Genomic DNA, 17382 nt, shown 5'->3' with positions numbered 1-17382 from the left:
TGGAGTATTTCTTTATTTACAAGAACAGCTTTCATTCCATTACTCTCAAATGCTGTAAGTAATAATAAAATTAATTCAAATTAAACAAAAAATCAGTTATTTTACACTTTCATTATTTTAAATCAGTGCAAGGTTTCTTTTTTGAAGAAAGACATAACCATCACTTTCCCATCTCTTGTAGTCACGTTTAGACTTCTGAATTTAGTCTTGGCATCTTTTATCAGCAGCGTATCTCACTACATATAATCCTAATTCTCAAGTGCTATTGATGTATGAAAGTCCTTACAGTAAGCTATGGTTACTTTAAGTTTTAAACTAGTTATTGCTAAGAAATTAACAATACTGCACACATCTCACAATAACATTATCTTTTATTAGAGATCTTATTTTACATATCCCCATAAGATATAAAACCTTCGAAGACAAAATATCAAAAACCTTCAATTTAAATCAGTTTGTTTCAGACAACATGAGTAAGTAAAAACAAAGACATTTAAGAGGAACATAAAAAAATCAGTACAGGTATTACTAGTATGGAAAATAATTACAAGATTCAAATCTTTTTATTTTTTCATTCAGCATTGTCTTTAAAACCATCCTGGATGAAAGGAAGGATGTTTGGTTTTCTTAACCAGTAGTTTTACAACCAGCAGCTACAAAATAGAAAAGAATATAATCAAGTTGAAAGGTGAATACACAGGGAAAAAAACTTCACTGGAATCTCATAGCAAAAAACTTAGTATAAGGCGATACTGTGAACTGCTGGAAAAAAAAAAATCAATAGTCACATTCTGAATCAATTAACGTAAAATTTATTTTCAGACTTCAGAGTTTTGACTTAGTTACAGATTTCAGGAATGTCTCAATTCCAGATTGAAGGCTGTTCTGTTGCTACACAAAAAGCAATGCAAAATAAGAGAACAATGACTAAATCTCCTGGTTAAGAAAGACACAGGCATCATGATTGTACAGCTGACGATGAAAGGTACAAAGCTATTTGATCTTTTGGAAGCAATTCCAATGGTAAAATACTTCAAAACATTATTGCATCAAAATTTTACCCTTCTGCTTCACAAAACTTGAAATATTTTGAAAGCTCTCTTGCACAGAACAAACAGAAGTCTCTGAAGCATTTTAATTCTAACAATGCAATAAAATAAACATTATGAGAACCTTCTGCTGCCGAGTCTACCGAGCTTTGACTTCCAACAACAACAGAAGTATTTTCAATTACTATAGCTCAGAAAAACTTACAGTACATGTTTATTGCATGAAAACATCAATTTCTTGGATCTCTCTGATTCTTTCATTTGTGGTTAGTTTTTCTTATATTTTTTTACATAACTTGCACCACATCCTGCTAAGTTTTCCACTAACTACAGAGTATACAGTAGATTGAATCAAATAGGGCAAATCTACGCAATCCTGATGGAGACCCAACCCATGACAATGCACAAAATTAGAGCTTCACATTCATTTTAAGATAGCCTGCAGCTACAAGATATCATCTAATAAATCACGGATCAATAACGATGGTATTAAATACGGTAGGTATTATTAGAGTTAGAAAATAGCACACCTTTTTACCAGTTACAATGACTTTTCATGCAATAGTATTGAAGATAAGCAATGAAGTTTGAAAGGCATAAACAAGAGATGGAAAAGGTAAGAAGATATATGAAGACTAGTAAATGGGATAACACTCAAGTGTATCTTTATGTGTGTTAACTGTAAACAGTATCTCTACTTAGGGAGTATTTTTCACACTTGAATGGCTTCAGCACTAAATATGAATTAGTTAATATGTGGAAATAAAGCTAAAAGTAAGACTTCATTCTTCAGTAATGTGAACATGCGAACACTGGTAATGTAACTGAGGTTACAAGTTTGAGAAATTATGCTTAAAATATAGGCACATGATTCTGAATGCACAGGTCACAGAGTCTGTGACAGGCAAGCACACGTTTTGATGGGTTTGCAAACTATGTCTTGCTTATTATCAACTTTCTGCGCCGAATTGCAATTTCCTTGAAAGCAGCTGAATTTAGATTTTACAGTAATTTTTGTCTGTTTCATATTATGACATCATATTAATACATTCAAATAGTTGCTCAGAATGAGATAGTACAAACTTGGTGCAGGAGGACATAGATCAGAGTGTGGCCAGCATTGTCAAACAGGAGATACACAGCTTAAGTATTATATAAACTACCTTTCCCCAAAAAACATTAACATAGACACCAAAATTTTAACAAGACATATCAAAAAATAAGGCACATTTATCTTGATATGGTAATCTTGAAATAGAAAACTCACTTCAGAGAACATTGATATCTAAATGAGTTTTATAAAAAATCTTGTAATCATGATAAGCATGGACATTTCTCATCACGCATAATGGAATAATTGCACATATCCCAGTGTGTCAAGTAACAAAAAGGGAGTTTTATTAAATGTTTCCACTGCAAAATTATTTTGTAGGTTCATGTTTTCCTATTTACATAATTCAGGTGAATGGCAGATGTATTAAAATCTACCACCACTTGTCACAAGTACTACAGGCTTTCATTTTACCACAATTAAAGATCCCCTTTTTGTTGAATAAATTGAAATTAATTGTGGAATAATTTGACATTATTGTCATTCATTTAAATGATTGCATGTTTTTGGAAATCAGCTAGTAACAAGTACATTTTATTGTGTTTTGTTTCAAAATTGAATCAGGGCTTTCTACACTGAACTATTTATACATAAATTTATCGGCAATCTGCAAAGAAAGCTGTTTAAAACCCAATCCCCTTCTTAGGAAAATTAAAACACCAGAAACATAATTAGCATTTAACCTGAGATTTAATCTGTTGAGAGGTTAACATCCTTATAAATTTCTTCACTTGTTGCACTAATGTGTTAACTTATACTGATGTTGGCATTTTATGAAAAAAATAAAGTTGCTTGCAACATGGCTTTTCACTGTGTTGGTAAGAAAAAAATAAAAATTAGACAATGCATGTTTTTCTCACAGTATCCAGAAGCTGGAATAGTAATAATGTGCTTCTTATTGCACGTAAAATTTTGAGGAGATAATTGCAGATTCCTCTTCTCTATCTGAGTATTACATCCAGACTTCATCTTAGTCGAATCCGGAATGTATTTATCTCCATGGAACTCATATTTATTTCACTTATATTTCTGGCATCTGGAGGTGAATGCATCAAAGATAAAGATGCAGGCGTAAGACTTTCCACATGGAATTTGTTGAAGAGTTTATGCACCTTTACCTGCAGAAAATAAATAAATAAATTATAAAATACATTACGTACCTTAACCTTTACTTCAATTTTATCTCCAAAATGCTAGTCAAATACCCTTTACAATTATCAGTGCAACAATCCTTGCACCAAAATTACTGTAACACCCCACACTCTATACACTTGATTCAATCTTTTTACGTAGAGTTTGCTTTCAAAGCAAGTAAGGTAAACCAGAATATTTAAAACATGATCAGAAATATTTGGATTAAAATTCTCCTTGTATCTAAAAAAAACCAAACAAACAATTTTTCAACAATATTCTAAATCTGTTTCAAGATCTGCTGTAAAAAATTTTAGAGATTCTAGAAATTATTATCCAGCCTACTGCCCATGGTATCTTTTGCAATAAAGCTGTATGATTTACATGTAATTGCTTTTGCATATCACACCAATTCAATAGCATTTGCAGAACATTCAGCTATTTGTATGCTTTATATGCTGTAATAAGGAAGTTTTCAAAGTACCAGTCACATGACTTGCAGACAAATTAAAAAAAAATATTCAAAAGAAGACACTTCAGAATTTTTAAAATGATTCTCTTTGATACAGTTGCTCATACTATAACACTCAAAAAGTGTTTGAGAAATACTGCTGTTATATCAAAAACTGCACTTGCAGGAAGTTAGTAAGACTAAATTTGATCTAAAACTTAACTTGCAGATGCTTACATGGTAATTTCCACGCAACAGCAGACCCACATCCTTATTAAATAGAAAGTAGATTTCAAGATAAACTTAGCTATAATTCTGTATTTCTCGAGAAATATCGACTTACACTTCAACAATAATTTACTTTAAATATCACTGTTATTGCAGTACTTGCAAGATAAAATATCCATAGAATATCAGTATACCTTTCCCTGAGTGGTGGAACAGAGCAGACCCACATCTCTGTTTGAAAACCTACAATCAAATCCCTTTCTGTGAAGAATCAGAGCAGCTTCATCAGACGGCTCAGTATCTATCTGCAAACAAACCAAAAGTTACTCAGAAAGTTGCAGAGCCAACAAGACATTTTAAGACCTTATAAGATTGTCATCGCCTTAAAATGATGGAACCACTCATGTCTTAAATAATGTTCAGCCTAAACTGAACATGTTTCCCTTATTGTCTATAAGATTAAACATAAGAATGACTAAATAGCATAGTGATTTTACATACACAGATACTATCAAATGTGAATTTAGGTGGAGAACAAAAAAATTCAGAGCTCAATAAATTCATATACACAAGAAGACTCAGAATTTAAGTGTATCTATCACAGTTTTACTAATTGGCTTCCCAGGAAAATTATATGGCAAAAACAAAAGAAATTAGAAAGCATATTACAATATGTAAAAGTAATTACAATAGGTAGCTTTAAATACTGTGGCTATGTTGTATCAAATTTTCCTTTTGCAAATCTGCCCCATAAAATCTCACATGGCTTAGAACATGTGTGAAATCACACACTATCATACAAACATTAAATAATTACAGATAAGACATGTGGTGTCTTGAGCCTCTATAGGCATCACAGAGTAATCCTAAATCTCAAATTTCTGATTTGGAATAAATTTCTAAAATCATTTAGGACAAACAGTCACATAAATACTTGAAGTCAGAATCTTGTTTTGACACATATTTTTCAGAAAAGTCATATCCTAGAATATGGAAGGCTTCCCATGACTGGGAAACTTTGTAAATACAGTAAAACATAAAAAAAAAAAAAAAAAATGAAATTGTACAGTAAGAGTAACAAATGAAATTCTACTTCATGTTATTGATATATATGCAGGCACACTATCTTCAAGCACCCACAAGTGGCCTGTGATGAGTTTTCCTACATGCCACAAGCCATTTGTTGTATCACTATACTTACCAGTCATTTATTTTCTATCATGTAATTTATTTCATTGCATGTATTTTCTATTTTAGTTCTTCAGCCCTTCATTTTATTAAATATTTAATAAGGTGTTTGTTTGTTTTTTAAAACCTTATTTAACTTGAGTTGAGCACTGACATTTTTTCCCAGTAATCTCTCTCAGAGTCACATTCATTTTTGTTACTTCAATAAGATCTATTGCCTTGGAGAAGCCCAAGTCAACAAGCATTAGACATTTTGTGAAGCTTTATCTCTCTGAGGCACAACAAATAAACAATATCAACAGATTAGGTGTTAAGATCCATTTCAAGTTTCTTCTAATAGAGTAGATCTTGGAACAATAACTTGAACCAGTTTCTTTGAAATACAGCAGGACATAGCTTCACAGTACTACAAATTCACAGTTTTAAATATAATTCTGATAACAAAATGATAAATTCAGGTGGTTTTTTTAAGCAAGTTCTCCCTTCAGAACAACAAAAATGTACCCAACAGTATGTGGACCTGAAATATGATATTCTGCAGTAAGATGCTGACGTATAAAAATGCTGCACAGTTTACAAAACCAAAGCACATCTCAGTTTGAGAAGATTTTCATGAATAACACAGCTTTTAACCATCTAAAATCATATTGTTAATTAATGAATGATATCCATGGTAGAACAATTTAAACAGGTTTAATACCCTTACTTAATATCTACTAAGTGGCTGAAAAAGTTCTTACATTGTTTACTGAAACAGCGGCTCCACTTCCATTTAATTAAATTACTAATAATAATGCATCAAGATTATTTTCAGTTTCCAACTATGTAACACCTAACTTTGTCACTTTGTCAACCACATGGAAAAGTGCTGCACTTAAAAGTAGACATTTTTATGCACACAAAATATTACTGTCTAAACATCAGATTAGAGATGTATTAAAATTCATACTAAAAAAGCCTGACTTTTGATGGGGTTAACTGACGTTAAGCATGACAAGATAGTAAGAAAGTATCAAAACTTTATCTATCTTCAATAGAATTACCTTGTAGTCACCTGTATAACAAATACAGTATAAATGACAGTATGAAAATTTCACTTCTTAAGTTTTTAAAATTAATTATTACCTTAATTAAGATTCAAAATGTTTAAAACGTAAAGGTAATTAATGGTGCCTTTGGGAAGAGAGCTTTGATAACAGTACTCAAAATTTTACACTTTCTAGGACTTAATATGCACAAAGCATCCATAATCCATTACTAAAAGAGTGTACGACTGAGCAAGCTACCACAGTTTCCACTACTTTAACTTATCTATTGTTATATCAACTAAGGAAATGTATGAGCAAAAATGAACTCTAACTTATGTCACATACACCCTCTAAACATAAACCTGTATGAAAACCTGTAACAAATTTCTTTGTGTCTAGAAAACATAAATATCCTTAATCTTGTACAACAGAAAGCATTTATATTTGGTATAAGGGGACAAATGCACTCAGTTTTTAAATCTCAATGTCCTGTCCACTTATAGTAGACATCTTTGTCAAATAAGATATATGGTGTTAGATTCCTGCATGATGGGATCACACTCAATGGCATTTTTCCCCCACACAGGACGAGAGTTTAAAGTGAAGTGAGAATTTCCCTTTTTCTCATTTACATTTTAATATATTTTCATGAATTCTAATTTCTACCTTAAATCTTAAATATATATATTAATTTAGTACCCTTTTATATGAAACTGTTACGATATCATTTCTTGAAATTCTGCTCCCTGTGTAACAACCAGTACAACAAAGAAAAGGTGATGTGTGATAGTGAATGACTCTTAGTGGAAAGACATGGAAGTACTCCATAACACATCCTGACTCACTCCCAAGACAATATCAAGCTGACTGCCCACTGACTATTATCTACTGCTTCTGTTTCATGTGGGCATGAGCAGTACAGGCAGGAGCAATGAGAGAATTAATCAAGAACTACAAAATCATAGGAATAATGGTAAGGGACTCTGGAGTATTTGCTGTTTTTTCTTCAGTTCTTTCAGTCAAAAGGAAAGAAGGACCAGTACTCTTTAATATTCTTATCAATGATACAGATGATAGGAATGAGTGCATGCACACCAAGTTTGCTGATGACACCAACCTAAGCGATATGTTTGATGCAGCAGAAGGAAGAGACGCCATCCAGAGAGATTTTGATATAAAAGATGGGCTCTTTTGCAACTTAAAGATACCTTCCATACTCAAATGACTCTACGATTCTATGATCTCTGAGGTTCCTTACAGCCAAGGCCATCCTATGATTCTATGACATGATTTTACTACACCACTTGGACACCCAAAATTTAAGACTCCAGATGGGATCCACATAAGGGGGCAAAAAGATCTGGCACAAGTACCTGCCAAGCCACCAGCAGTCTCAGTAAATGGGGAGTTCCCAGAAGACTACAGGTTGCCAAAGCAATGTGCACCTATAGGAAGGGCAGGAAGGAGAAACGGGATTAACTGGCCTGTCATTCTGATCTTGGAACCAGGGAAGGTCATAGAGTAGACCATCTCAAGTGCTGTCATATGGCATGTGCAGGACAACCAGCTGAACAAAGCCAGACAGCACGGATTTATGGAAGGCAGGTCCTGCCTGACTGATCTCCTTCTATGAAAAGATGATCTGCTTAGTGGATGAGGGAAAAGCTGTGGGTGTAGCTTACATGGATTTTAGCAAAGCGTTTGATACACAGCTTTCTCCTGGAGAAACTGGATGCAGATGCTCTGTCTGCTGGGTCAGAACAGGCTGGATGGCCGGGCCCAAAGGGTTGTTGTGAACGAAGTTACAGAAGATTAGTTGTGAATGGTCACAAGTGGCATTCTTAAGGACTCACTGTCGGCACCGGCTTTGTTTAATACTTTTATCAATGACCCTATCATTGCTGGGGATTGGGTGAATCCCCAGTGAGTTTGCCAATGACACCAAGTTGGGTGGGAGTGTTCACCTGTCTGAGGGTAGAAAGGCTCTACAGAAGGATCTGGATAGGCTAAGGTTAATGAACTGCATCCAATTTTACGGCATTCTACAAGGCTAACCACTGTGTGCAGCACCTGGCTGTCAAACTTTCCCCACGTGATAAGGAACAGGACTCAATAAAATGGCCTAAGGTTGCATCATGGAAGGTTTTGACTGGATATCAGGATGAATTTCTTCCCAGAAAAAGTGCTTAGGTGCTGGAAGAGGCTGCCCAGAGAAGTGGTAGAGTCGCCATTCTTGGAGGGATTTGAGACATGTGGATGCGGCACTTAGGGACGTGCTTTAGCAGTGGACTTGTGATGTTAGGTGGATGGTTAGATTCGATAATCTTGAAAGTCTTTTCAAACCTAAATGGTTATATAATTCAACAACAAAAGCTATATAGGAGTAGTCTACATTTCTGGCAAAAACAAAGCAAACAAAAAACCGACCACATCAATTGGCCAGAATTATGGTATTTGCCATTCACATTCTTAGAAAACAGAAAAAGGAGGCAGAAAATCAGAAATGATTTGAAAAGGCCTTTTGGCATGCATGAAAAGTCTTTGCAAAGCTGAGCACCATTTCTGCCAGCAGGGACAGGAGGTGATTGTTCCCCTCGACTCTGCTCTTGTGAGGCCCCATCTGGAGTACTGTGTTCAGGTCTGGAGCCCCCAGTACAAGAAAGACAGGAAGATGTTGGAGAAGTTCCAAAGGAGAGCCACGAAGATGATCGGGAGACTGGAGCATCTGCCCTATGAAGACAGGCTGAGAGAGCTGGGCTTGTTCAGCCTGGAGAAGACTGGAGGGTGACCTCATTGCAGCCTTTCAGTACCTAAAGAGAACCTACAAACAGGAGGGGAATCAAGTCTTTGAAAGAATAGATAACAGCAGGACAAGGGGAAATGGTTTGAAGTTGAGGGAGGGAAGATTTAGGTTGGATGTCAGGGGGAAGTTCTTTACAGAGAGAGTGGTGAGGTGTTGGAACAGGATGCCCAGAGAGGTTGTGGATGCCACATCCCTGGAGGTGTTCAAGGCCAGGTTGGATGGGGCCCTGGGCAGCCTGGTCTAGTATTAAATGGGGAGGTTGGTGGCCCTGCATGTGGCAGGGGGGTTGGAGATTCATGATCCTAGAGGTCCCTTCCAACACTGGCCATTCTGTGATTCTGCTTGGGCGAAAATTGTTCTGTGCTTATAACAAATGCCCCCATCCTGTCCCTATTAACAGTTTTCACTTTGAAGTATACAGAGTTATGCTGCAAACTTTAGAGTTATCAGTCAAGTAAGCACTGAACTATACTAGTGTAGTTTGATGGACAGGGAAGAAATAATAGCGTCAAACAACTTTATGCCAAGGGATAATGCTGTTAGTATAGTATAGTTAAAATCGTAAAATTCACTTATGAATAATACTGAACAAAACAGCTGATGCACAGCCATCTTTCCCTTTCATGGATTTCATTACTGCATCATAGAAAAAAGGGCAAGAAATTTAGGTCCTAAAGTTGAAAAGGTGGCATGTTGAAGAAGGTCTGCCCCTAACTTGACATGCTGGAAAAAAAACAGGTGGCACTGAGCTGCCAAGGTAAATTGAAAAATTTTACAGCGAAGCATGAACTTCACATAAAGGTTTAATTTAATACAAAGTTTCCTCCTAACTCTTCAAGGGCATTAGACCTCCAGAATCATGAGTTACTTCACTTTATAACTGAAAACAAGAAAATAATAGCAGAAGGAGTTCATGTGAGAATAAAATACTAACAGAAAATATGAGAAAGTGAACTGATTAAGTTCTAAAATTATGATTGAGACTGAAAATGATCAACTGATAAAATAGTTTTGCAGACACTGAATAAGGTCCAGCACCAGTAGAAATGAGCAGTTCTACCTCAGCCACAATGGAGACACTACGAGAGAAAGGACAACTCTAGACTGTAAGTATCTAAGTACAGAAGAATTAAAAAGGATTTAATCGATGGTAAAATTGGTGAGCGATATCACAGTACTGCATAAAATTCAAATACCCACATTTTAAAAGGTGTTTAAAAGCTGAAAACAAAGAATTCTCTCTCTATAGCTTATCTATATCTAGATATAGATATCTATCTATCTATCTATCTATATATATACACGCATGAAAGTATATAACAAGTGATAAATAATCAATAGATCACCACCAATGCCCAGCTAGTCCCCCAAGAAATGGAAGAAAGCCACATGAACTCTCACCCCCTTCAAATCTCTCCTTCTGCATGATGTCATATGGTATGGAATATCCCTTTGGCTAGTTTAAGTCAGCTGTCCTGATTCTGTCTCCTCCCAGCCCTTTGTTAGTATGAGCTGAGAAACTAGAATGATCTTGGCTCTATACAACAATAATTATAAACATCAGTGTGCTATCAACACTGCTTTTCTCTTGGAACCAAACCTTATACCAGATACTCTGGTAGAAGTGTCTCTGGTAGAAGAGAACAATTCTGTCTCAGCTGAAATTCAGACACTGCCTGGGTTTTGTTTTTAAAACATACTAGAAAACAGTTTCACAAGAAGCCTGGATGGTAGGTTGATATTAGTAAAGTTAAAAAACGTCTTGTACTGAAGTCTAAGAATAGTGTAAGAATTTATTCCAGTGGGTGTTAATATGTGGTGGATTTTCATCAGGTCCACCAAATAGAATCAGGCGTAACAAGATGCTTTTTTAAAAGCAAAAACTAGTATACTCAGAGCAAGGTTTACTTCAATTAAATTTAATTCTTAATACAGAAGAGGCTGAAGTATTTCATCTAAGAAACCTTTCTTTGCTCACACTGTGATAAATCTATGAAAATATGCCCTCTCCAGAGACAGAATAATGTACTGTGCATTTTAGTACACTGTGAAAAAGTAGTTGTTCTATTTCGCAATCCTTCATGACCAGTGTGTAATCACAATTCTTGCAGAATTAACAAAAACAAGCCATCACAATATAGTTATAATATGTATAATGTATCAAATACATTATATAATATATGAAATACATGTATAATACATATAATGTATGAAATTCATAAGCTACTTTCCTAGAGTAAAGCACTTGATTGGACTATATTAATAAAACTGTTGATTAAAAAGCTGCTTGATCTTACCTTTGATTGGATTGTCCTCAGATTAACTATATTCATATCACAAGGCATAGATGACATGAGTGGAGAAAAAGTATTCAGCATCTCTGGGACACCTGAATCTGCATTTGTTGTCATTGGAATTACAGGATGATTTAAGAAAGATGACGTCATGTGGCTAAGAAGTGAGGGAAAACTGACAGATGCCTTTTCTTCATTCTGTAAAACATAAGAAAACAATTATAGAATCAAGTTACTATACCAATGTCTGAACTTCTAAATCCATTTGCCTTACTAATGATTCTAGTAATTTAAGAGGAACTCTTATTCTATAGAACGTCCATTCAACGACTTTTGGAAACTTCTACTCACCTGCAAGTTGTCTTTAGTAGTAGTAGGAGATTTACAAATCATTACTATGTCTTTTAAAATAGTAATTAGATATCTCCTTTTATACCATTATGCAGCTTCTCATGTTAGCAAACTGCTGTGTTATTCATTATTTACCTGAATACAGAAACCAAAATACTCCTTTGCAGACTTTCTTTCCTCTATTTCTTACTTTTTCACACTTTGTTCAGATTCACTTGAATCCTACCTCTCACTTTATTTTTATAACTAGTATCTTAAAACTGTTTTCTGGAGGAACTTTAATCTTCATCTTGATCTATAACGCAGCTTACTTTCAGTGGTTTTATTTCAACACTACGCCAGCATAAACTGAAGGGAATACTTTCCTGGCTTTTACTGAACCATTCTTTGAGAGCTTTTTACATGGCTGCAGAAACTGTATCACAAACCCTGAAATGAATAAGTCCTCATATTCACACCAGCTACTTAAAGCTTTATAAGAACCTGAAAAAGAAACCTAAAAAGTCACTTTCATTCAGTCAAGGAAACATGTGAAAACTTATTTTTACTCTTACTTTTCTTTGCATTCTTCATCAGATAAAATTCCTACTTCTAAAAACAGGCGACTTTTAGTGAAGACTTTGCAAAAAGTTTACAGCATCTTAAACTTTGCCATTTTAAATTTGCATTTTAAGATAGGCTGAAAACATTAAATTAAAAAATAAATAGGAATGCTTAAATCGAAGAAGGAGATTATCTATCAGTTCATAATGGACAACCGTAATAGTAATTCCTATTCTGGAATGTGCATACATATTAATTTTTTACCTTTGCAGAAGTATTAAATACATCTGACAGTAGCAATTGAAAAAAATGCCAGAGCTGACTTGATGCAAGTTGATAATTTCTGTTTTGTTGGTGGTTCTTTCCATAGCAATGACTAACAGCAATTTGCTTGTTTGGTAGCTACTAAGCATTGAGGTTAATCTTTTTACGGATTTATTATGATCCCCAAAATTGCATTCCATAAATTGAAGAAGTTAATAGCTGTAAAGGAGTTCCCCCATGTGCATCATTGCATTCATCTACACTGAACCTCATCTACTATTTTACTGCATGCTTAATTAGTTTGAAGTCCGTCTGCGATCCTACAGTTACCTTCATTTTTTAAATTATTTTATATAGTTCAGCATCACCAGCAATTTTTTTTTTGACGTTATTTTCCACTTATCTGATTAAAATACGAGCAGACTTGCTCAAAATACAACTAACCCCAAAAGAAGCCTTCTGTTCAAGTGACTGCATGAACTCCTAAACCCACAAGGAAAATATACACATACGTGTTTTTTTCAAGTAAAAGGTCAGTTTGACCTCAAAACAAATGCTGTTTACTTTTTTCCCATAAATGTGCTGAAATCAGTTACAACACTTTATCATCAGTTTTCTTATTATTCTTCAATCATTTTTTTTCTGTAAAAGAACCTGATTAGATACATCAGAGAACTTTAAAAGTAGCATCCTTAAATATGATAAAAATGACACATGAATTAGTCAAATAACAAATTCATCCTAATTCCAGCCGCAATACCGGAGGGCAGGAGAAGACAAAAGCACTGTCCAGCAATCACAATTGTTTGAGATTAGTTTTCTGTATGCACCTTTTGACTGTAGGCGTGCATACTCCAAAGCATTTCACAACACAGTCTTTGCTAGAACTCAAGTTCTTCCATTTCTTCCCCTGGTTTTGACCACTGCCAAACATACACTATACACACATCAAAGTAAGAGTTGTACGTCCCAATTTTTTTTTCCATGTTTTATCTACATGCAAATTTTCACTCTAAGACATCCCACATAGTTAAAGAAGAGCCACAATTCATTATTGAAACAGTACCTAATAACTAATTCAATCAACTATCACCTTATGAATGGAACTACAGTGCTGAGGTCATCTGACATGTACAGAAGTGAGAATTTACAGAATGCTTGTGTTCTATGTATAGAAAAAAAAAATCAGACAAGTGTGACATCCATGAGTTAAAACCTCTCCTAAATCTCCTAAATCTGGAACATAGGGAAATGACAGGAGACAAATTTGTGTATTGTTTGACTTGAGAGTAATAAAGAGATCACTGTATAAATATCTGGTGAATTCTCAGCCATGTCTAGGAAAGGGTGACTCTCATGAGGCTTGAGAGGTCTTGCAAAGGAATCTAGATATACTGGAGCATTGGACAGTTACCAGTGGCACAAAGTCCTACAGAAGTCAAAATGTCTGGTGCTGCACCTGGGATAGAGCAATGTGAGATAAAAGCACACATGGGAGACAAGTGACTGGAGAGCAGCTCAGCAGGAAAGGTCCGGGGGGTGCTGCTAACAGCAGCTCAGCATAAGCAGCAGTGTGCCCTGGCAGTCAGAAAGGAAATTCCACATAATGTATTAAACACAGCACAGCCAGCTGGGCAAAAGAGGAGATTCTCCATTGTGCTTAGTGATGGTGCAGCCTAACCTTTAATAGTGTGCCAGGCTCCAAAATATGAAAAGTACAGAAATGGTTCTTGAAAGTATCCAGAGGAGGGCAGCAAAGTTGGTATAGCGCTGGCAGGCATCTCCTGTGAGGAAAGGCTGAGGACACTGGGCTGTCCAGCCTGGAGAAGAGGAGGCCAAGTGGTGACCTCACTGCTCTTGGCAGCTTCCTGAGGATGGGAAGCAGAGGCTTTGCTCCTGTGGGAATGGCACAAAGTAGAGCCAGAGAATGTTCAGACTGAAAATTGAAACAATTTCTTTATCATGAGGGTGGTCAACCTCTGGACCACTCTTCCTAGAGAGGCAGCAGATGTTCCATACCTGTCAATATTCGGGAGGCATTTCACAATGCCCTTGATAACAGGGTTTTAGCTAACTTCTGGTTAGCTCTGAAGCATTCAGGCTATTGTCTGGATCTGTGTAGGCTCCTTCCAATTGCATTATTCTAAGAGAGAGTGTGGGCCAATCTGCTAGGTCTGAACCCTTCAAAGCCTTATCTAAGGTTAGCAGAAGTAATAAAAGTAACACCTGCTATTTTTTCCATGGAAACTATGACAAAGAGCACTGTAAAACTATTTGATAGAGCAAATTCTCAGCTACACTACTTTTCAATATAGCTATGCATTTTTGCCAGTGAACACGAGCCTGTGCTCCATAAATGCTCAGCAAGGATCAGTGAATGTCAACAGATGCCATTATTTCCACATGGAGGAAATCAATGACCCACCTTTGCTTCATACACGCCTCCATGTCAGACACCATACTGCCAGACTGCTCCTCTGCTGCCATCACATAGCAACAATATAACAGAATATTGGTGGTAAGGTTTAACTTTTACTGCCAGACCACCAACATCTGCCTCTGACATTGTGGGCAAGCATAATAAAACAGGAGACATTTCTTTCAGAGCAGCCCTTGTAAATTTTGAAAAAGAAGGGTTTTTTTTTACTGTAAAGATGCAGTAAAATCAGTCTCAGTTGAGAAGAGATGAAAGTAAAGACACTGACAACTTTCAAGAAGAATATAGGCTGGAGAGAACCATTTACTGTCATGGACAAAGTAGTCAGGAAACTCTGATCAGAAACACAAAGAGTGGCTCTCAACTTCCTAGATTCTTGAAGTAACTGAAGATTGTAGGAAAATGACCTTGAGGGACTCTGGTCATTTTCTGGTCACTCATCTTTGCTCCTGATGTGTTTAGATGTTTTATCACAGTCAGAAACATCCAACTTGAACATCATCAAAATTCAAACTTCTAAAAGCTGCACTAAGATGGAGATTTTATGATGCATCTTGTATTTCCATATCTGGAATGTCAATCTGCACCAACGGAACAGCTGCAGTCAACAGGAATGGAGAGTAAAGCAAGTGTCAAAACCTGCCAGAAGACTAAATAAAGGAAAGGGGTTTTATAAACATCACCAAGACTATTGTTTGCTGTTACAAAAAATCCAGAAGGAACACTTCAAAGCCCAATTCTCTGCCCTATAAGCATTACATTCACAAAAGGAGTGGAGCATGCCTTCCCTTCTCAGTCAAATGATATAACATTTAAATAGGACTCTGTAGAAATACAGAGAAGGGAAGGCTTTTTTCCTGTAAACAGAGCAGATTTGGAAAAACAGTTACTCTGTATAAACATTTGCTATGTGTGTAGTTTCCAGCAGTACTCTGCTGATGCCACATCAGGTTGGACGTGAAGAAAAAATTTCTGCTCAGAAGGAATGCTGAGGTATTGGAACAGCCTGCCCAAAGAGGAGGTGGAGTCACTGCCCTGGGAGTTTTCAAGAAAGGCATAGATCTTGCACTGATTGACATGGTCTAGAGCGGCCATAAGCATGGGTTGATGGCTGGACTAGATGATCTTACTGGCCTTTCCAACCTCACTGATTCTAGAAGTCACTGTCCCACAGTCTCCATCTAATTAAAGTACTATTCTCTCAGAACTGACATTGTTTCCTCAATTTCAGTGACAATGTTCAACAGTCAAAGTTTGGAACCTAGCTCCACTGGTAGCTTTGTAAACATTATATATTGGCAAGATTCTGACAAATGCCACTGATACAGCTGGCTTAATTTGTTCTAATCAAACTAAATACTGCTTTTTAAAACTACTTTGTAGCACATTCACATACAATTATCCGATTGGAAACAATCTGCTTTGAAATTTAACCCTGCAATGATTTTACAAAGATGTACACAAATCCTCATATTTGTTCTTTCTTTGTAATCAAAAGTAAGGTGAATAATTCTGAATTTTCAGATTCATGAGAAAAACGAAACAACAACAACAACTACTAGAACAACACAACAATAAAGCAAAACAGACTCCAATATAACACTATGTTACAGTGTGCAACAAATTCTAAACATAGCCTCATCTCTAGCATGTGTCCTTATAGCAGACAAGAGCTATTCTATCAATAAAAGGAGAATGGCACACATTAAGAAAAGTCTCAAACACTTCTCTGTTAAGAGTTTAAATTGAGGAACTGGGGTCTTTAATTAGAGGGGGAAAAAACACTAATTAAACTCTTCAGAAATCACTTAGTAATTGAACGGAAGAATGAACAGAATAGAATACAGTAAAACTGAAACAGCTGATAATTGGACTTCAAACTGAGCTAACAGAGAAACAATTAACTTTTCAAAAGGCAAGTAATCTTAAATTTACAATGCAAAAAATTAAGGAAAGCAAGCCGGGGCAGACAGAGAATCAAATCACAAATCTTCATTATTCAGTTTTCCTTTAGATACTTCTCTACGAAGAACAGCGCAAATGTGGAAAGATATTTCCACACAAATAAAAACTCTAAAACTACACTAGCATCCAAACAATCTGATTGAGCTGCTGAAATGTGGATAGTGACTTTGGATCTCAGTGCATTCCAATAAAGTCTAGAAAGAAATAGAATTTTAGGCCTGAAAAATGAAGGAATGCAGACGAAAACACTTGTACTGTTCCTGAAAGGAAACACCCCTTCACTTCTTTTCATGTTGCGTGAAGAAACAAATTTTAGTAACTTTCATAGGTTATGAAAATTCACTGGCAGAAGAAAAATGCTCCTGATCTGGAAAATACAATCTGCGAAGTAAAAAATCGCTTCAGAGCATTTCCAGTTACAAAATAAAGACAGGCAATGTTATTAAATATTTCTCCATCATAACCTAGCAACAAACAGCAACTGAGATGGTCAGCTAAAGTATCTAAGGCTTCTCAAAGACCAATAGGGAAAGAAAAAC

The 17382-nt window shown here is 35.8% G+C and overlaps 1 protein-coding gene across 1 annotated transcript in view; it reads right to left on the bottom strand.

The window, feature by feature from the left end:
• Nucleotides 1-353: 353 nt before the first annotated feature.
• The window catches only part of MAN2A1 (mannosidase alpha class 2A member 1), a 114546-nt gene continuing 97517 nt past the window's right edge, over nt 354-17382 (bottom strand). Inside the window, exons 20-22 of the mRNA XM_085213073.1 lie at nt 11287-11481; nt 4165-4275; nt 354-3278 (exon numbers count right to left, since the gene is read on the bottom strand). Of these exons, the coding sequence (XP_085069199.1) occupies nt 3126-3278; nt 4165-4275; nt 11287-11481 (459 nt within the window). The 3' untranslated portion in view covers nt 354-3125. The remainder of the gene's footprint in view (nt 3279-4164; nt 4276-11286; nt 11482-17382) is intronic.

This window comes from Meleagris gallopavo, chromosome Z (genome assembly GCF_905368555.1).
Source record: "Meleagris gallopavo chromosome Z, MGAL_WU_HG_1.1, whole genome shotgun sequence".
NCBI classification, from domain to species: domain Eukaryota; kingdom Metazoa; phylum Chordata; class Aves; order Galliformes; family Phasianidae; genus Meleagris; species Meleagris gallopavo.
The sequence above is the reverse complement of the archived record's forward strand: the minus strand, read 5'-3'. Positions and strand labels throughout refer to the sequence as shown.